At 41.5% G+C, this 21,737-nt stretch overlaps 1 protein-coding gene across 1 annotated transcript in view; it reads right to left on the minus strand.

Moving 5' to 3' along the window:
* Positions 1 to 2,626: 2,626 nt before the first annotated feature.
* LOC306697958 (TNF receptor-associated factor 2-like) overlaps positions 2,627 to 21,737 on the minus strand; it is a gene marked incomplete at its 3' end in the record, with an annotated part of 28,322 nt that continues 9,211 nt past the window's right edge. The window contains exons 3-10 of the mRNA XM_079162069.1: positions 21,582 to 21,680; positions 19,981 to 20,142; positions 16,202 to 16,276; positions 15,992 to 16,066; positions 6,572 to 7,054; positions 4,484 to 4,661; positions 4,215 to 4,363; positions 2,627 to 2,845 (exon numbers count right to left, since the gene is read on the minus strand). Of these exons, the coding sequence (XP_079018195.1) occupies positions 2,627 to 2,845; positions 4,215 to 4,363; positions 4,484 to 4,661; positions 6,572 to 7,054; positions 15,992 to 16,066; positions 16,202 to 16,276; positions 19,981 to 20,142; positions 21,582 to 21,680 (1,440 nt within the window). The remainder of the gene's footprint in view (positions 2,846 to 4,214; positions 4,364 to 4,483; positions 4,662 to 6,571; positions 7,055 to 15,991; positions 16,067 to 16,201; positions 16,277 to 19,980; positions 20,143 to 21,581; positions 21,681 to 21,737) is intronic.

The following is a 21,737-nucleotide window of genomic DNA, read 5'->3' on the forward strand; positions in this document are numbered from 1 at the left end:
TTTCTGTCTTTCAGGTTGTTGCTAATCAGCTGCCAACACACACCTGAGCCTGGTGGGAGTGCCAGGTATAAAGGCCCCAGCTCCTACTCTTTGGCTCCTGTCTCCTCTCCGACTCGCCTAGGCTGACACGGCTGCCGCTTCATTTGATAGATTGTTTGTTTAGTTTAGTTTAGTTTGTTTATTTGTTCGTTAAATAAATGTCTATTTATTAGTTTTATCACTCGTCTTGTCTCCGTTATGTTGCAGCCTTTGAGCCAGGTCGTAACAAGACGAAGGCATAAACTCTCCCAAATCATATCACAACATGTCAGCAGTCCTTTTAAAAAAAAAATTGGCTTTGATAGAGTGAAGTATGCCTGAGAAATCAAGGCCGGTGTACAGGTCAGCTTAGGTCAGCCAACGTCAATTCTGATTTTGGAAGCAGCACATATAGCTGTTTTATTGTACTTTTATATACTATATAACTATATATTTCACTTCTTTTATCACTAATAGTGTTCAATCTATCTAATACAGCAGTTTGGCATCATTATGAGAGCCTGGGCCATATAATAACCTGTAAAACATGGCTCATCTTCATCTGAATTTCAGTTTTAGGGAATGCAATTGAGCCTTACCAAAGCCTGTGATTGGCCGATTTGCACATTTCACACAGATTTGAACCCGGAAGAATGTGGGCAGTGTAGTGATGTGTTCTTTGAGTTGTTTGACAGAATTTTAAGCCAATAAAATAATCGAAAACCGTAGTCCGCCCCCATGGGTCAAACCCATTGGCCAAAACTGAAATTATTACTCATTCGTCATAGAAGCTCGTAGAGACTCAGTTTTTTCGAAGAACGGAGGACAGAAAGCAGCTGCAAATGGAGGAAAGGATTAAAAAATGATTGGGGCGATTTTCTTTCAGAAAAACATCTAAAAGGTACGGAGCGTTTCAATTTTCATCATCATGGGCAGAGTGATGATCTGCGGGAGAATAATTGTAACTTTCTAATGGTTTGAAGTAGAATAATTCGGAAGCTATGGTTCGATTCAGTGTGTTGTGCTCGTGCTCTTGGATATGCGGTGTGTGTGTGAAAGTGCCGTAGGTCGCACCTGGGATCGGTAACGGTGAACACTGCTCGCCTTCTCCTGGCGAAAAATAGGTGAAATTGTGGTAGTACTTGTAGTATCTTGAAGTACTTTGTCTATATGTTTTTGAGTGATTAAAATAGGTTACATGGTCCATTTTATCAGAATTTCTTCGTCATTTAGGTTTTTGAAAAATATCATTTAATTCGTTCTCAGAAGTGATTTGTACTACATGTGTGTACTCTGATCCCCCTTTAAAGTGCAAGAGGTTTTAACTTGCAGAAGGAAACAACAATAGCCGTGTTACCATTTACATATTTTTATGCGCATTTTGAAGCAATGAAAAATTTGTAAGGAAACGTGAAATTTAAAAAAACGTCCTCAGTGGAGCAAAACATTTTTTACGCTCGCTTATGGTGGTTTTCGCCTTTGCCAAAAAATGGTTGATGCACTAAATGACTTACGGAAAACGCCTTTACCCAACATTTAAAAGGGCCAGTGTGCAGAACTTGGCGGCATCTAGCGGCGGTGAAGTATCTGAAGAAACAGATAAAATGACCCTGTCTAAAGCCAGTATTTCGTTTGTCCATTCTCGGCTACTGTAAAAACATGGCAGGCTCCGTGAAGAGGACCTGCTCACTATGTATATAAACGGCTCATTGTAAGGTTACAAAAACACGATTCTTATTTTCAGGTGATAACTTATAAATACATATAATTATCATATTTTATTTCTGTCAATAGATTCCCCCTGAATCGGCCCTTTAACTCTCATCACTGATCAGCTGTTTCTGCTGTCGCTGTCTTCTCAAATATTCCCATAACTTGTGAATGCTTGTCTTCATCTCCAGACAGCATGAAAGGATACTTGTTTGGTACCGGTTTGCCAACTTATTGGCAGATTACAGCGATGTGTATCCTCTGAGACTACGCTGTAGCCTAGTTTATTCGCTGCACCAGTTGGTGGAAACGCGGCGAAATAAGATTGTTTAAATTCGCTCGACAACTGAAGGGAAACACGGCTGATGTTCGAATGTCAACAGACATAATATCCACCTAAAAATCTCGTACCATAGATGAGGAGCTTCATCCGTGGTGCAAGAAGCCACAGGATGATGACTGGTAATTAGAGACAATGGCATCTTAGTTGTCTACTTTCACAAGCATAATATTCCAGACAAGTCTTGGAATGCTTCCATCAGTTCCAATACCTTTTGAGGGTCTTCTGTCATCAGGAAAATACTGACATAATAATATTGTGTTCACTCCTCCAGTCACTTTGGTAGGTAATCTGTTTTTGTCAAATCAAAACTCAGTTTGTTTTGTAAACTAGATACAGTGGCTTAAAGATTTGTAAACCAAAAGCCACCCGGCAAAAAAGAAAAAAGTTTCCTGCTCTGGTCTTGTGTATTGCCGCCAACAATGGGTACCAAACCCAAAAGAATTAGACAGACCCCCAAAGATAAACGCCAGTTACTGGTGATGCAAAAGCCTGTTGATTCAAACAGGTTAGTAGCAACAAAAGGCAGGGGTTGGATTTGTGCCCTCGTCCTTTTACCTAGAGCCCAGTGAGGTCTACAATGGCCTTGATGAAGATGGTGTCGTCGCGTAAGTAGGAGTTCTTGGAATCCAGCTTGGAGAGCGGACAGAAGAGCGGGCAGCCGCTGGCGATGTTCATGTCGCTGACAGGCCTCTGGAAGGACGAGGAAGAGACGTCGGGCCGGAAGGCATCGATTATGTGCTCCCTGTTGTTCTGGTCGAGCAGCATCAGGGTGACCTGGGTACAGGCGTTAGGAGTAGAGCCGAAAGTATGATATTTTAAGGTGCTTGTTGGAATACGAGTAATGGTTTATTCAAATGTAATAATGGATTGTAGTAAAGGCAAGTCTCTTAAATAATCATTTTGGTGCAATAATGAAACAAAAATGTAAAATATTTTGTATTTTAAAGCCATTTAAAAACAACTTAGCCAAAAGCAGCCAAAATTAGCAACTAAAACAATAGAAAACTTAAAACTTAAAATATCCACACTGTCCATAAAATACTGTGCATTTTATTAAATTATCTGCTTTCTTCTTGAAAATTGGATGAGATGATAACAATCTCACTCTTTACGTTTGAAGCTGGAAGCATAAAGACGGGGGGGGGACAGCTAGCCTGACTCTGGCAAAAGTAAAAAAAATGGTGTGAATTCTAAATTTCAGAGCATATCTATTGCCTCCAAACGGTTTTCAACGTGGCGGTGGCTGAGCCGGCGGCTAGCAACAAACAGCGCTAACAGCACCAACGATGGGCTGACACAGCTAAAATTGTTTACCTGTGGTGGAACGACTTTATGAGTTGTAGTCGCCGCGTTAGAGCAGTGCTGAGCGGCGGGCATGAGCTAGTTTATGGCTCATGCCATAAGCTAGCTCAAGTTTAGCTTATTAACATGCACTTGCAGCCGACCCAGTACACACACATTACTCCACTATATCTTTACATTACAAATAGTTGTTTGATGCTATATTAATGCTACGAACATCACAAAGAGAATCTTTAAGAACTAGCGCAACTTCTCCTAAAGCCACAAATGGTGATTTTTACATTTCTGTTTGTGTACAGATTACACAAACAAGATACAACAAGTGTGTGTGTAGGTGTTGCTTGGTATAATTTTGAAGCTAGGCTAACCCTGTGCTGACTGCAGCTCCGTACTTTAAAGTCACAGTGTCATGGCATGTTTAGCTTATGGATGGGGTTCAGTTATGTGTGTATGCATATATGCAGTGAACGAAGAATTACTGAGATGTTTAACTTAAGTAAAAATATTAATGACACAGTGTTGAAATACTGTGTTACAATTAAAAGTCCTGCATTTAAAATGGTAAAAGTACTAAAGTATTGGCATCAAAACGTACTAATTTTGCATATGGGTCCATTTCAGAATAATAAATATAACATCACTGTATAATAATTATTAAGAAGTAGAAAGTAGCATGCAAGTACAAGTACCTCAAAACTGTATTTTAGTACAGTACTCTAAGTATAGTACCTACTCAGTTACTATATACTGTATGTATATGCATTGTTGAAAGTAATTACCATTGTCCGGTAGCATTATTTTGGTGTGCGGGGTGGAGACCACTGCTTGAAACGTGTGTTACCTTCTGATTAAAAGGCCACTTGAGGAGCGCGTCGCTGTGTCCTCTCATCACCACAAAGAACAGAGACAGGTGGGTGCCACGGCCCGTCCCGTCACCATTCAGGTAGATCCGCAGGCACATCTTGTAGCCATATTTACTGGTGTAAAAGGCTGGAAAACAAGAACACGGCGTTAAAGCGCAACAATGTCTTTTATTCACTGCAAGAAGTGGAAATCCCTTAAATCGGACACACGCGTCATCATTGTCTGGTCATCACACAGAGTGCTTACCGGGAGAGAACATGGCGGGGGCGCGGCCCGCCACAGCGTCCTGCCTCTTCTTGGTGAAATCCGAGATCTTCCAGACAAAGATGCCGTCGTACGTGGCTGCAGACATCTCCCTCATCTTCCCCTCCATCTCCACGATGGACAGGTCCCTCAGACTCACCGTCCTCTCCAGCTGACGGACCTGCAGCGCACAAAGACACGGGACAGGACGGTTCACTTTTCTTAACAACACTTTTAGCAATGTTTCTATTGAGCTAACTATAGGTATGATATAGGCCTATATGGAGTTATAGGGAACTAATTTAGCAACTTTTGCATTACGTTTCACTTTTAGAGAAAAAAGCAAGATGGAAAAACAGGGACACGGAACTTCATTGCACCTTTGACTGCCGCAAGGATCTGTACATCATTTTTATATGTGTGTATGAAGCAGTGGTGGGCCGTCAGGGCCTGCAAAGCCTTCTCTGCTGGCCTAAACAGAGTCACAAAGTTATAGCTATTTTATAATTTTTCTGAAATACACGACATGTATCATAATTCATAAAAATATTTTCCCCATTATCTTATTTTCTCATTGCACAGCTACTGTCTTCCTCAATTGCTCTGCTTCCAGTGCAGCTTGTTTTAAGTAGAGCTTTTATCCAATCAGATTTCACCTCTGTGTCTCTAGGTAAGAAGAGAGGCCCCAGGCCTGCAGACTCACAAGTGCATCCATGTTCAGTTTAAGTGAATGGGGACGATATTGTTGAGTGTCATAGTCTTCAACCAATCAGATCTTTAGTTTAACATTATTTGACGCGCCAGAGCGGCCTGCTGGCCTACAACTACGTCAGCATTACGTGCAGCTCTGAGATTCAGCGTGTGCTGTGATTGGCCAGTGGGCGAGCATGTGACTATCGTGAAACGGATTTGTGAGTTGGGATTTAACTGTGGGATTAAACTCTTTGTCAACAAAGAAAGGAGGATGTGATCAGCATTTGGTAAGTCAACTGGTTCGTTTTTTTACATCTAATATCTGAATGGCCCTTGAGTGTGTAGCAGAATGCATGTTACTGCTGTTGTTTTTCCGTTAAGCTAGTTAGCGTAGCCTCGCAGAACACTTGCGGGGCCCCAGCTGTTTTTGTTCCGGTTCAGAGGTCACACAGACCGCTGTCTCCTAGTGAGCGCAGAAAACATTATATTTCCTACAATTTAAGCTTCTGCATTTTCCAAATGCACTAGTATGATTCAAACGTATTGTTCGGTTTGTAAGCCTCGTACCGAACGGTTTGATACGAATACGTAACGTTACATAGTTACAGCCCAAGAAACGAATAATAACCCTAGCTGTGGCGCCATCATGTGGTTATAAGGTGGTATTTCAGCAGTGGAGGCCCAGGTATAAAATGCACGGCCCGCCACTGGTATGAAGTGACGTTTTCAAATTGTCTTTTAATTTCTGCTGCCTTGACAATCTGATTTAAATTTCTTTATCATTCTGCTTTAAGATGTATTTCAAACTCAGGCTACAGGACTCATCTCACCACATTGAGCAATCGTGTCGTATGGTCTTCAGTTGCTATTGCCCTGCATGCAGCACTGGTTTGTTTGAATTAGTTTACCAATGTACAATATTAGTTCCAATATTGGCTGGGCTCTGAGGTGCCACCTGTGCGGACCGAGACTGGGAACAGGATTCGATTTTGTTATGGGCCTTGGTCTTGGCTAGACTTAACTTAGACTCCCTCATCTCTCTGACCGGACTTAAACTAAAGTTAACAGAAGGTTTTATCACACACTGTTCTTGTTACAATGCAAAACAATTTTGTCATGTCTTTATGCCCTTTTGTCCTTATGTATTACACACTATCTGTGTATATTTAACCTCTTCTGTTGATGCATGGACAATGCATGTTTTATTTTATATAGGAAATCAACGTAGCCTTCTTGGCCAGGTCACCATTGTAAAATATATTTTATCTCGGTTGGTTTTATCTGGTTAAATAATGGTTAAATACATTTAAAAAAAATGTTTAATCCCTTTGGGATCATTCAGATTTCAACTTAATCTTGAGGAATTCACTGCTGGATTACATGTGTCTTTTTTGTCACCTTGTTGTTGAGGATCTCAATCTTGTCCTGGTCCAGCCGGTGCTGGCGGTTGTAGGCCTCCATGGTGGTGCAGGAGCGCTCCATCTCCCGGTTGAGGACGCAAACGATGTTCTCGAACGTGCCCACTTTGAGCTCCAGCTCCTGGCAGCGGCGGCTCAGCTCTGCCACCTTGGCCTTTTCGCTGTGGAGCTGCAGCTCCAGGGCGGCGCCTGTGGAGCTGGGAAGCGGGCTGAAGGAGGTGGCCAGGGACGGGGCGCACGCGCCCTGCACAGGAGTGGCAGTGCCCCCTCCCATCTGGCTCATCTTCAGCTCCAGGTCCCCGAGGGACTGGTGGAGCTCCTGCAGCTTGTGGCTGGCTACCTCCAGGCTCTGGGGCTGCAGGCTCTCCAGGCTCACCTTGATGCCCATGATGAAGTGCAGGAGCAGGTTGAGGTGTTCGTACGAACACTGCCGCTCGTGGTCGTGGAGCTTCTCTTTCTCCACCTCCACTCAAAGAAAGATATGAGCAGAAGCACATTAAGAACACAAACTATAATCTTCATCCATTACATACGAACAGAAAGGGAAAGTTAGGATGTTATGTGAAGTTGTGCCACAGAAGAAGAAAAGAGAAAGTGTACAGCAATGAAATAATGGATCTAATAATGGAAATACACGCTGTACAAAGTATTCATCCCCGCAATTTTTCATGCTTTATCGTTTCACCACATTGACACAAAACAACAGCAAAAATAGTTGAAGTTGAATGGAGACTAGCTCCGGTAATCACAGTGTCTTATTGATGTTATGTTAAATCTGTTGAGCGAAAATTGTTAACAGTTCTAATGTGACTTACTTTTTTTAATCTTACTTATCTTGTGTTTTCTATCTGAATTGAACTTTGGCCTGCGGGCAACTGAGAAGGGGTTTCCGGCTTCTTCTGGGAACCGAAGTGGGGGGCAGCTTCTCATATGTGGGGTAACTTATAGGAAACAGATGGGTCACTCGATCTTAATGTAAACATCCCTCAGACACCAGGATACTGACTGACTGACTGGAGTTTGATTGACAGGCAGCTTCCTGCTGCAGTGAGAACACGTCCCTCAGACGTGCTTAAAGGGGAAGGGTCTTTGTGGAGAAACTAGAGTCTATGTCTGTCCTTCGGGGTGAACAGACATTTTCAAATTGCTTCAGCTGATAGCAAACCTATGACTCTGTGTTTAATCTTGTGTTTATATTCTGTGTTTTAATGTGTTTTTGTTCTGTTAAACTGTAGTGCACATTTGAGCTGTTTGAGCTCGTTAGATCTATTTGATTTTGTTTTGTTTGTTTGTATGCTATTATCATTTTTCTATATCTTTAACTTGTAATAAATACTTAAAAGACAGAAAGCTTAGAGATACTTTTTGATTTCTCTCAAGGAAATACTTTAATTTCCACCACAAAAAAAAAAGTCAGTTTCCTGTCAAAAACAGCATGAAGACTTAAAGACATCCAAACAAATCCAAAATAATAAGTTTATTCGTTCATGGCGAAGGATCGAAATTCGCTGAGCCGCCACGTCGCCACCCTTCGACAACTTCTTACAATCTTAACAATGAAGCATTATCAAGGTTTTAAGGCTTTCCTGGCAACATTTGAGAGGGATCTGATTAATCTGTGAGGAGCAGGATGTCACTAAGTGGCGCTCTTACTATGATTCTAAATTTTCATATAGATGTGTTCTGAGTCAGGATGATATGACATATGAGAGATTTGGAGCAGATTAGACAATGTACGGCCGAGTTACAACAACTTCCTTTTTCATGGCGAATGGTGTTTTTTTTACGCCACGGATACATAGTTCGATAACTTTTTGATCTTTGAGTAACATTTCACTGCCAAGGTCTCAAGAGCATACTGAAAAAATCTCAAGTCGATCGCGTTAAATCTCTAGGAGGAGTTCGTTAAAGTATGATGCCTTGAAACGGTCCAAAAATGTCATAAAATTAAAAATGGCCGACTTCCTGTTTGGTTTAGTGGAAAATTCCAAGAGGGTTTTTTGTACGCCCCATAACGTTCCACATACCTACCAAATTTCATACAGCTAGGTGAAACCCAATGTTGGGGCTACTCAATAGGGGGCGCTAGTGAGCCAACATTTAATAACGCAGCTGGACAACCCAATCAGATTGCAATTTTCACAAATTCTGGCTTACATGCAAAATTTCAAAGTTCTGCCAGTATCCCAAGCACCTCCTTTTTGCGACGAAACACGAAAATTAATAATAAGAATTAAAGCTGCGAGCAGCATTGGTCGGGCCCTCGCACGTTCACGCACGTCGAGGGTACTGGCAGGACTCTGGTTGACGCGGCCGTGCATTTCCGTGACCATCATACACTGCGTGCACGAGTTAGATTATCTTTCCTGCGTCGACCAGCAGCGTAGCAAGATCGTGTTGCCAGGTCTCAAGCCTCAAATGTGTTGAGGGTACCTCCAATACAATCATAAATGCTTCAGTGTTAGTAACATAACAGACTCTCAGTTTACTGGGATGGGGTTCAACTCCCTGCAGTGTCCTGCTGATTGGATTTGGACTTACGTGAAAGTTAAGAAAACAGTAGTGTCATTTGCTTTCACTTGAACACTTTAATTAGGGCCCGAGCCACCGACAACGTGTGTGGGAAGGGAGCTTTTTGGGGCACTTACCATGCATGAAAACTCACCAAATTTGCACACCTTTCACATCTGGTGTAGAAACTCTGCTGCGCAAGGTTGCATATTTGTGTGTAAAAAAATGGCTCTCTAGCGCCCCCTACAAGGCGGATTTGCGGCGCCTCTCGGCCAGTATGTCCGATTTACTTGAAATTCAACACACATGTCCAATCATGCTAGATCTACAAAAAAGCCAATCAGACCCCTAAGCTCCGCCTACTTAGATTTTCCGCCATCTTGAATTTAGTGAAAAACACATCTTTGCGAACTCCTACACGCTGGCTCCGATTACTACCAAATTTGCTGTAGATCATTATTGGATGTATATCACTCAGATTTGTCAAAAGCTTTTTGATAGCTCTTTGCGTTGATAAGATATGGACCAATGAACTTCTTAAGGGCGTGGCTTAATATCAATACACATAACTTCTCAACCATTTATCGAAAATTCACGAACCTTTCAGCATATGTGCACATCGCATCCTGTAACATACCCTGAGATTTTTTTTGCATTCAGCCAATAGGGGGCGCTACAGTAAACCCGCAATGTTGTGTTTTTTGGCACATTTTCCATTTTTCAGCCTTCGTACTTTAACGAACTCCTCCTAGAGAATTTATGCGATCAACTTCAAACTTGGTCAGGATGCTCTTAAGACCTTTGTGATTAAAAATTATTAAAAGCTAGAGTTTTCGTCGAAGAACCTTGACGTGGCGTGGCGGCCATTTTGCATCATTTTTATGAAAAAACAAGTTGTTATAACTCCAAGGTACATTAACCAATCCACACAAAACTTCTTGTGCATGATGCCACTTCAAGCCTGAACATACATGAATTGAAAAAATAAAAAAAAACTCATAGCGCCACCTACTGGCTGAAGGAAATATTTCTGATTTCTTTTTTTGTGGGGGAGGAGCTTTTTGGGGCACTTGCCATACATGAAAACTCACCAAATTTGCACACCTCTCAGGTCTGGTGGAGAAACTCTGCTGAGAAAGGTTGCATATTTGTGTGTAAAAAAATGGCTCCCTAGCGCCCCCTACAAGGCGGACCGGCGACGCCCCTCGGCCAGTTTGTCCGATTGACTTGAAATTCAACACACATGTCCATATCCGCTAGCTCTAACAAAAAGCCTCTCAGGCCCAAAAATGACCCCTGGAAAAATTTTCTGCCATCTTGAATTTAGTGAAAAACACATCTTTGCGAACTCCTCCTACACGCTGGCTCCGATTGCTACCAAATTTGCTGTGGATCATTATTGGATGTAGATCACTCAGAATTATCAAAAGCTTTTTCATATCTCTTTGCGTTGATAAGATATGGACCAATGAACTTCCTAGGGGCGTGGCTTAATATCAATACATTTAACTTCTCAACCATTTGTCCAAAATTCACGAAACTTTCAGCATATGTGCACATCGCATCCCGTAACATACCCTGACATTTTTGTTGCATTCAACCAATAGGGGGCGCTACAGTAAACCCGCAAAGTTGTGTTTTTTGGCACATTTTGCATTTTTCTGCCTTCGTAATTTAACGAACTCCTCCTAGAGAATTTATGCGATCGACTTCAAACTTGTTCAGGATGCTCTTCAGACCTTTGTGATTAAAAATTATTAAAAGCTAGAGTTTTCGTCGAAGAACCTTGACGTGGCGTGGCGGCCATGTTGCATCATTTTTATGAAAAATCAAGTTGTTATAACTCTAAGGTACATTAACCAATCCACACAAAACTTCTTGTGCAAGATGCCACTTCAAGCATGAACACACACAAATTAAAAAAATTTCAATAACTCATAGCGCCACCTACTGGCTGAAGGCAATGTTTTTTTTTTTTACTTTCATTTATTCCTCCTAGCCACGTGACTCGATTAGTCTCAAATTGTGCTAGGATGGCCTTAAGACATTGATGAAGATTTGGCATAAGTATTGTGAGTTTTCGTTGAACGCTGTTTCCGTGGCGACGCATCGTTCGCCATGCAAAATTGAAATTGTTATAACTCCAAGGTACATTTTCCAATTTGCACAAAACTTCTTGTGCATGATGCCACTTTAAGCCAGAACATACCTGATTTGAAAAATTTCAAAAAACTCATAGCGCCACCTACTGGCTGAAGGAAATTTGTTTCAGTAGGTTAGGATGCTCAACAAATCATGTTACTTTGCACAAGTGTCAAAGGCATCGGAAGAAATATAGGGAATGATTTTTGGCCTTGTCCGTTTTAAATTGCCTCTGTAGCGCCCCCTACAATATTTCAAAAGAGCAGCCCCGGCGCTACGTTTGAGCTACATGTACGAAACTCGGTAGGCACACGTATCCTGCGGAGACTTAAAGATAAGTCTCTTGGCACCATGCTCTAAAACCTACCAGAAGTCGGCCATTTTGATTTTGGTGTCATTTTTCCATAGCATAGTAGGTTAGGATGCTCAAAAATTCATGGCACTTTGCACATGTGTCAAAGGTATCGGAAGAAATATGTGGTATGATTTTTAGCCTTGTCCGTTTTAAATTGCCTCTGTAGCGCCCCCTACAATATTTCAAAAGAGCAGCCCCGGCGCTACGTTTGAGCTACACGTACGACACTTGGTAGGCGCACGTATCCTGTGGAGACTAAAAAATAAGTCTCTTGGCACCATGCTCTAAAACCTACCAAAGTCGGCCATTTTGATTTCGGTGTCATTTTTCCTTAGCATAGTACTATTTGCAAAGCATCATTTCCGGCATCGATCGGTCCCACGCGGGATCGACGACGTCTCGCTCGCGGACGCGCGGTCCGACGGTCGCGGACGTTCTCTGACGCGCAGGCCGGAGTCCGCCGCCGGCCCCGACGCGCCGGGGAGGCGAGGGCCCGTTCATCGCTGCTCGCAGCTTTAATTTAACACTGTTTTCATTTTAAGCTCTTCTGTAACTTTAGATTGTAGTGTGAAGCATTCATTGTAATATTTAACCTGATTCTCATGTAGAAGCTCTGGACAGGTCATTTATACTAATGTCGACTGACATGGTTTGAAAACCCACTGTTATCTAACTTTTGCTCTCCAAGCATCTTAGTTTGCACATATTTAGATCAGAGAAGTCTTTTTCTCATGGTGTGCCCACAAACCCTTTTAATAAGTTCAGTGTTTGGTCCGCTGTAATTATAGAATCCTGCTTACGTCCGTGCTTATCAGTAGGTGGCGCTATGACTATGAGTTAATATTGGCATGCAGAAGTCCTAAAGTCATGACCGTCAACAACCATGTCAAGTTTGGGACAGTTTTGACAAAGTACAGTTGAGTTACAACAGCTTGATGGATGATGGTGAACCATGTAAAATGGCTGCCACACCAAATCCACGTCGTTTGATGAAACCTAAAGCTTTTAGTAACTTTTAATCACTAAGGTCTTGAGATTGTTCTGACCAAATTCTAAGTTGATCTGATTAATTCCCTAGGAGGAGTTCGTTAAAGTAGAGCGCCTGGAAATTGCACAAACGACACTATAAATGCATAATAAATTCAAAATGGCCGACTTCTGTTAGGTTTAGAGCATAGACCCCTAAGACCTTTTTTTAAGTCTACATGTGATACACCTGCTTACCAAATTCTATACATGTAGGTGAGACGTACTGCGAGGGCTGCATCGTCGAAATATTGTAGGGGGGTGCTATCGAGCCGACTTGCCACTCTAAAGCAATAATTCCTACAGATACAATAGGGACCTTGCGGACCCGACGTTGTCGGTGCTCGGGCCCTAATAATTCCTAGAGTTTCAATAGGGACATCGCGGTCTGACGTTGTTGGTGCTTGGGCCCTAATAAACATTAGATTAACAATAGGTCCTCTGCTCCGACTCTGTCGGTGCTCGGGCCCTAATAATTAAAGCTGCGAGCAGCGATGAACGGGCCCTCGCATCCTCCCGCACGTCGGGGGTGCCAGTGGTACTCCGGCTTGACAGCGCGGCCGCGAGTTTGACGTTTTTTCCCCGCGTAGACCACCGACCGTTTGGAACAAGTCCAGCTGAGTTACATCAGCTTTGTTGATGGGGAATCACGTAAAGTAGCCACCCGCTAAGGCTAAGCCATTCCGTCAAACGTAAAGCTTTTGATAACTTTTGTGACGGCCCCTGCCTTTAACCGTTGTCCCTGCAGGGTACTGCGAGGGCATAAAAGCCCTGCTCCAGTGTTGCTCAGGGTGCGGCCTTTCTCCTGCATACAAGGAGTGATCTCTGCCAGCGGCGGCTCGATTATACTTTGGTTTTGATCTTCTTGTGTTTACTTGGTTAAAATAAATAGTTTGTGTTGGGGATTCGACCCCTGAGAGACTGGTGTAAAGATGAAAAATTGACCACTACAGGGTTCCGGTCAGAGAACACGCAGACATCAGTTTGTTCCATACATTTCTGTATTCACTCTGGCATACAGTTTTACTGCATGGTGACAGATTTACAGATGTTGAAAGAGTTTGTACGAAGTTGAAAGAGTTTCTGAAATAAACACAGAAAACGAATTACAGAACTGAAGCATTAATACACATACATTGACAGAAATACAGGCTTGCTAGCCAGGTTAGCCACTTAGCTCAACTTTGGGCTATTAATTGAAGGGCTAATTACGTGACAAACACTTACTGAAAGTAAATACACTTAAGAACATAAGTACAAGTACAAACAGAACAGTTTCACCACATGAGTCCAAAATTAGAGTACGATGACTTACATCATCAATGACTCGATCTGATTCTACCGTTGGTCCTACGTAGGATCTACCGTTAGTGCAGGTTAGTGTAGGATCTACCGTTAGTGCAGCATCATCTGTCCGTGAAGAATTCACAACAGTTTGTTTTGCCATCATCCCTCGTGTCTGTTCTATATTTGTCATAGCCTAAGAGCCGGGCTGTGACACTTTTAATCATAATGGTCTTGAGATTGTATGGACCAAATTTGAAGAGGATCAGACAAATTCCCTAGGAGGAGTTCGTTAAAGTATAGCAACTACAAATGTGCAAAAATCTATCGAGAAATGACACAAAAATCAAAATGACCGGTTTAGAGCATGGTCCTAAGAGACTTTCTTTTAAGTATTTACAGGATACATGTGTCTACCAAATTTCATACATGTAGGTGAAATGTATTGATGGGGCTGCTCTTTTGAAAATGTGTAGGGGGTGCTATGGAGGCAAAAACGGCCAAGCCAAAATCCCATATAAAATATGACTTTGCATGACTTAAGACCCATGTACAAAGTTTCATGAGTTTTTGAGCGTCCCAAGCCACTGAACCATCAGTCGGACAGCGCAGCCGCGAGTCCGACGTTTTTTTCCAGCGTGGGCCGCCTGATGCTGGAATTGATGCTTTGCAAATAGTGCACCACTTCCTGTATTTGCTGGTTGGTGCAGTAGAACACGCGCATACATGCATTATGTTCCTCTATATCAAGTGTAAACCACATTGTGTAAAAGTCATGTAAATCGGATGCCGTTTGTCAGAAAACGCAGATTTCCTTTCGCCAGCAGGTGGCGCTCTGAGTATTAGTGAAAATTTGCTTGTAGACATCCTCGCGCCATGAGTGTTATCAAGCATGGGAGGTTTGGGACCGTTTGTAACAAGTCCAGTTGAGTTACATTAGCTTGTTTTATGGGGAATCACCTAAAGTAGACGCCCGCTACAGCTAAGCCATTCGACCAAACATAAAGCTTTTGATAACTTTTAATCACAACTGTGATTGGGCCTTCGCTGGCCCGACGTTGGTCGGGCCCTAATAATAATAAACATTAGAATAACAATAGGTCCTCCGCTCCGACTACGTCGGTGCTCAGGCCCTAAAAAGTAAATTACAACAACATAAGAATAAAAAGAAGCACACAAAGTAAAAGAAGTGTATAAGAAGTAATAATAACAGCAGTGCCTAATAGAAACTAAAATAGAAAATGTATATTGTACATGACATTGAGAGAAATATTGGCGATAACATTGAAAAGTAATAAAAATAGCACAGGATATAGTGAAAGAAGTACTACACATGATAATGAATCCTCCTTAAGATGGATATCATGTCCACGAGAATGGACGAACAACCCGAAAACATCATTTAAAAACTGTAGTTACCGGATAAAGGACACCCTAATTAGGGGTTCGTACCACATAAAGGGGTTCGTTTTGCTGTGTGTGGCCCCCGAGAAGAGTAGCTGCTACCTTTGTGGCAGCTAACAGTAACAAATAAAGAATAATAAACTGCAATCAAATGTGTGTTTTATATTTGCACTAAACTCTCCATAAACAGGTCTGAATCTTGTTTTCACTTTTTCTGCTGATCAGTGTCAAAAAGCCGAAGGAACTCCATTTCATGTGTTATTATAAAACAATAACTTGTTGTTTAGGTGAATACTTTATGTAGGCTTCATGCATATACAGTACACACTCAGGCTTCGTGCTCAACAACCCAGCCTGCATTCACAGGCAAGCAGCAACAAATTATGCAATAACTGCTCAATTATGTAATACATTTGGAAACTAAAGAATATGCTCTAAATGTAATAAAGACTGTTGTTATATCAGTAAGTATACATTTATCTTCTCATATATTAGTTAAAGTATTGTGAAAATGTATGTTAATATTTACCTTTCTACTTAAATCATTGGTCTGAAAATGTATTTTGTAAACTCGTTCTGGGAGATTTTGTTGAATTTTGCCACGTTATTACATAATCCAGTTGTTGTTACATTAGCCACTGTTACACATAGAGCAAATTATAACAAATGTCTACTTACAGACGTATCGCAGCCAACAACATGAAATCTGCAAGGTGCTTTACATTTACTGCAGAACTTAATATGGTCCACATACTGCAAAACAAAACAAAACAAAATAAAAATGAAAGGAGCTAATGATCTGCAGAACATGTTGTAGATTAAATGGTTAATGAGATAAATCTAACAGAAACTATGAGAAATCACTTTAAAAAGAAAGATGTGGGATACCTTTTCTCTGGGGATCTTTTTCTTCGCACAACCTTCGCAAATCATCGGGTACTTTGGACAGATTTCATCATGAGCCTAAAAAAAGAATGAAAAGTACCTAAAGTTAGATCACTATAACAGAAATATTTCATCCAGGTGTAGTTGGCAACAATGTTACTAAATGTATCTTACGGCAGTGGTCCCCAACCACCAGGCCGTGGGTCATTTGGTACCGGGCCGCACTGGATTCTCTCGCAATTTCATCCGCCTGTGGCTCTTGACACATGGCTAGACGCTTGTCTCGGTCACGTGATACGTTACCTCAAAAATTAAGCCCGAAAACTAGCGAAAATGAGTAAAACACTTTTGGAGACCTTCTTTGAAAGGTCTCTACAACTGTAGAGCCTACAACTTCCAAGAAAAAGAAAACTTCATTTAACAGACAATATCAGGAGTCTAATTAAATATCAGGAGTATTTCTTATGCGCCAAGCCTGCTCTGCATAATATGAGGTGACAGAGGAAGATCAGCTGCTGGAGATTGTAAATGACGGTGGCCTTAAAAGTATGTTTGAGACAACAACTCTGCTGGTGTTTTGGATTAAAATCAAGGCTGAATATCCTGAGATCGCCACAAAAGCACTGAAAACCCTGCTTCCAGTTCCATTTCCAACATCCTATCTTTGTGAAGCAGGATTTTCTGCAGTGACAGCAATCAAAACAAAAGGAAGTAGACTGGACATAAGGAACACACTTCTGGTGTCATTGTCTCGTTGTTAGCCGATGTAGATTGTACAGCGATGTTGGCATGTATACCCAGTGCTAACCCGAATATAATTACGGAGGAATAAAACAACTTGGGGCATCACTTCTGTTCAGTGGAACTCTTTTTCCAAAGTAAAACTTTATTGACACATGTCACCTTCAGAACCTCTTATTGGCTGTTCTCTTTGTCCATCACACAGTACCTGAATTAACTCTATAAAGCCTGCATATGACAATACAAATAGATAACATATAATTGAGAACACATTTCTTCGTGTATGTTAACACTCGTTGCAGAGAAACAAGCTCAGGACTCCCACTGATTCAGCGTTATTGTGAGTTGTATTTATTTATGCATTTTTTATTTGTTTTAATGCCGATCGTATCATTTTATTTCGTCGTGTTTATCCGCCACACGTTGAATGCCGGTCCATGAAAATATTGTCTTACATGAAGCCGGTCCGTGGCGCAAAAAAGGTTGGGGACTTCTGTCTTACGGTATAAAGTTTGAGCTGGTTAAAATTCACAACAAATCGTGAATGGTGATTGGTTTGTGGACTGCTGTTTTGAAGCATTGAGTTCAGCAATTTCGCCTTTTCCATCTTGGATTATGGTTGTCACCATGTTGTGTTTTCGCAACTAATGAACGGAAGTTAACATATTTGGAATGTGAAGGAGTGACGTAGAGACAGTGTATATGGCTCTGGTAGCAACAGCAACCTGTCAATCACAGTGTGCCCGCCCTAAAGCATACTCTGTTTTATGGTCTATTTGACTCTAAATGGACTTAATAAATGAAGTGAGAAGTAGGATCATTTTCTCATAGACTTCCATAGTATTGGACTTCTTTTTGCAACCAGGAGTCGCCCCCTGCTGGTCAGTAGAGAGAATGCAAGTTTTAGGACACTTCGGCATTTGCTTCACTCGGCAGGACCGAAGGTTCCCGCCTGGTTCCAAAGCAAAAGATAAAGAGAAAGGTTTTATTTCTCTGAAGGATCATTTCCATACTGTTGACAGACACTTATAAAAACAGTCTGAGTCTGTCAGTGGCACAAACAAGCACTTTTAGTTGACGTACATTGGCGGTGAGGAGTTGGCTCGAGTGATAACTGTCTGCAGCGTTCTACCTCAATACCGGACCAATTAAAAGAATTGTTGGCCCTTAGACACAAAGAAATAGCGTCCAGGTAGAAAAAAACAAACAGAAGTTGCCCCTAAACACAACCCATTCAACAAACCCTAAAGACAGAAAGTCCCATTGGTCATTCATGTCATTGGCTGACTGGAGGAAAACATATACAACCTGTTGTCATGTGACCAGAGTTCTGTCCCGCCAACCGTTATGACAAATGAGACATGACTATTAATAATATACTTTCAACACAACAAAAGTATGTATGTCCCTGGATCAGGCGGCAACCTCCAGTTCTGTCGAGTGAAGCAAATTCTGCAGTGTCTTAAACTTGTATTCTCTCTACTGACCATCAGGGGCGACTCCTCTGATTGTATAGAAGTCTATAAGAAAATTACCATTTCTCACTTGAATTATTACCTCAGTAAACATGAGTGTATGGTCTCAATCTCTAGTTTCAAGTCTTCTTCAATACAGCATAATGTTCAATTAGTAAATGATGGTCCATTTACAGCAGACCTGGGCATTGTACGGCCCACGGGCCATATCCGGCCCGTTGGCTGTCAACGGGAAATTAGGAATAAAACGTAAATAATTGTACATCATGCACGGAATACAGATGCATTGCTTTTATTTTGAAGGCAACTGCTCCTGTTCTTTAGCTCAATTTACGTACGTTAGTACGTTCGTGGATGTGTGCGAGCAGCAGCATCACTGCAATCCCAATAATGGCAGTGTCGGCAGCCAGAACCGGGCCGGCGTGTTTCTTCAGGCATGCCGAGCTTACGCCGGAGCTGGGCCAGGTTATTTTGGCTACCTGGGATGTGATGGTGATGCAGAGCGGACACGGATATCTGAGGCTTTGCTAGCTAAGCTGCAAAAACCAACATGCTCAGAAGATGCTGGTTCCAGATCCTCTCTCACCGACGATCACCTGTCAGCTGTCCTTCACATATACACCTCAGACATTCAACCTGACTTCAGTGCACTCGTTGACTGAACTGAAAAACTGATAGAGGTAATTGGACTACAAACAAAAGTAATAAAAGTACTAATTTTGCAGAAACATGATCCCTGTCAGTGTTTTACTATTATATATGGATATTACAAATATATATTTGTTTGGCTCATTATTCCTGCTACAGATGTTTATGGTGGAGCTCATTTTAACTCCTTTATACACTGTTGTTCAGTTATGAAAGGTTTGAAAAATTATAATGTGCAAAGTAACTAAAGCTGCCAGACAAATGTAGTGGAGTAAAAAGTACAATATTTCCTTCTGAGATGTAGTGGAGTGAAAGTACAAAGTTGAATAAAATAGAAATACTCAAGTAAAGTACCTTCAATTTGTACATAAGTACAGTACTTAAGTAAATATACTTTGCATTCCACCACTGATCATAATATTTACTCTTACCACCATACAAAACCTTATCAAAACCATACAATTTACTTTTTATAAAGAGGTGGAATACTGTTGAGCAGGATTGAGTTCAGTCTATTAGTCCAGCCCCCCACAACAGTCCCTGTTTCTCATGTGGCCCCTTGGGAAAAATAATTGCCCACCCCTGATTTAGAGTCAAATAGACCATAAAGCAGAGTATGCAGAGGGATTACTGTGATTGACAGGTTGCTGCCGCTACCAGAGACATATACGCCGTCTCTACTTCACTCCTCCACATTCCAAATAGGTTAACTTCTGTTCATTAGTTGCAGAAAATTGCTGAACTCAAGGCTTCATAACGGCAGTCTACAAACCAATGGGTGACTACGTCCACTTTTTATATACAGTCTAATATGTTACAATATTACAGTATGTCCCTAAAAACATCGGCTTCCTAAATTAATTTCATATACAGTGAAATACTGTATTTTATAATTCTAGTGATAGAGAGAAGCCTGACCTTGATGTTCTTTAACAGGAAGGGTTCCTTGCAGTATTTGCAGTTGAGCGTCCTCTCTGGACATTCTCTCTCGTTGTGGCGCTCCTGTTCGTTGGCCCTCATCAGCTCTTTGCAGGAGGGACACAGGATGATCATGAATTCACAGTTGCCCTCGTGGCTGGCCTGCAGGTGACCAACAAAAAAACCTTTAACACTTTTTATAATGTCCTGTCCACTTACTGTTCGATGAACTTGGGTGTACCTTGATGATGTCACTCATTGTAGATTGGGGAGTGTATCAGGATTTAACTGACAATTGCCTTGAAAAAGTCCAGTGTGTTGGAAACGTTATGTATACGCTAAAGTCATTCTGTTTTTTACGTAACGTCCCATAACAGGCGCGTCTCCAAATACATGAAAAAAACTTTGTTGTGAGCTTAATATCCATCCAACATCAGACAGCCCTCTAGACGTCCTATTTTGGTCTCACCATAGCACAGGAACAGCACATATAAAAGTTGGAATGATCCGCATATAAATACATGCTCTCATAGAGTGGTGAAGTCCCGCACCTTCCGTTGGACCACAATGGGACCTTATTTCGAAAAAAAAATAAATATGTACAATAGAAAACGGCGAAAGACACATTTTTTTAATTGTTCCATTTATTACACATATGTTTGTCAATTATAAGTCAAGAGAGTCACATTTTGTCCTAGAACTGTTGAAGTTTAAGACCAAAAAAACATATAATTAGAGAGACTGCACAGACAGAAGTTGCGTGAGTGACATCTCTCGCCGTAGCTACGATGACTATGTGTTCCGTAAGGGTACAACAACGGGTATTGCTTGTTCTTTCCCCATCAAAGCTAGACATTGTTTTGTTTTTTTCTGCTACTTATATACAAAGCTCTAGATTACCTTGCACCAGGGCTGAGCGATATGGAATAAATCAAATATTACAATATTTTGACCAAACACCTCGATATCACTATTGCTACAATATTGTAGAGCTCTCTCTCTGCGCTTTTCACAAACTATTCACATAATGAGATTTTTCGTAAATAATCATCGGTAATCTGGATATTATGAATAAATCGGTAAAGGCAATTAATAAAACAGAACGGTCTGGTGAGTTAAAAAAATGACATCACTTCCCAGAAATGCAGCCTTTAAAACCAGGAAATGATAACACTTATTCGATATTTCAATATCCAGAATCTAAGAAGATATCTCGTCACATATCATGATATCGATATAATATCCATATTTTGCACAACCCTACCTTGCACCTAAAAAAAACATGCTGATTAGATACAAACCAGCAAGAGCCCTCAGGTCCACAGGTGTCGGTCTTTTAACCATCACTCGTTCTAACTCGAAAGCAGCTTAAAACATTTCTCTTGAAAAGAGTCTATTGCTAACGTCTTAGCGTGTGATCGTGATCGTGTGTGTCATGTTTATTTTGGCATATGTATATTCCGCACTGAAGTAATTGCACTTGCACTTTTTTTATGTCATTTTTCAAGTAAAGCGCATTGTGTTGCATTTCTTTTACGCATATAATCTGCTTTATGAATAAAGTTGAGTTGATAGTACGAGGAACAACCACGAATTTGCACCTCAAATTCTTTGATGGTCCCCGTCCACGTGCATCCTTCGTTGGGACAGACGGCCCTCAAGGCCTCCACTTCTCTCCGAGCCGCATTGTCGGGGAAAGCCTGCACGGAGAAGCAGAGGTTGTTGTCCGGTTCGTGTCTTCAGTTCCAGGCGGAGGA

Source organism: Pholis gunnellus (assembly GCF_910591455.1).
Source record: "Pholis gunnellus genome assembly, chromosome: 6".
In the NCBI taxonomy this organism is placed as follows: domain Eukaryota; kingdom Metazoa; phylum Chordata; class Actinopteri; order Perciformes; family Pholidae; genus Pholis; species Pholis gunnellus.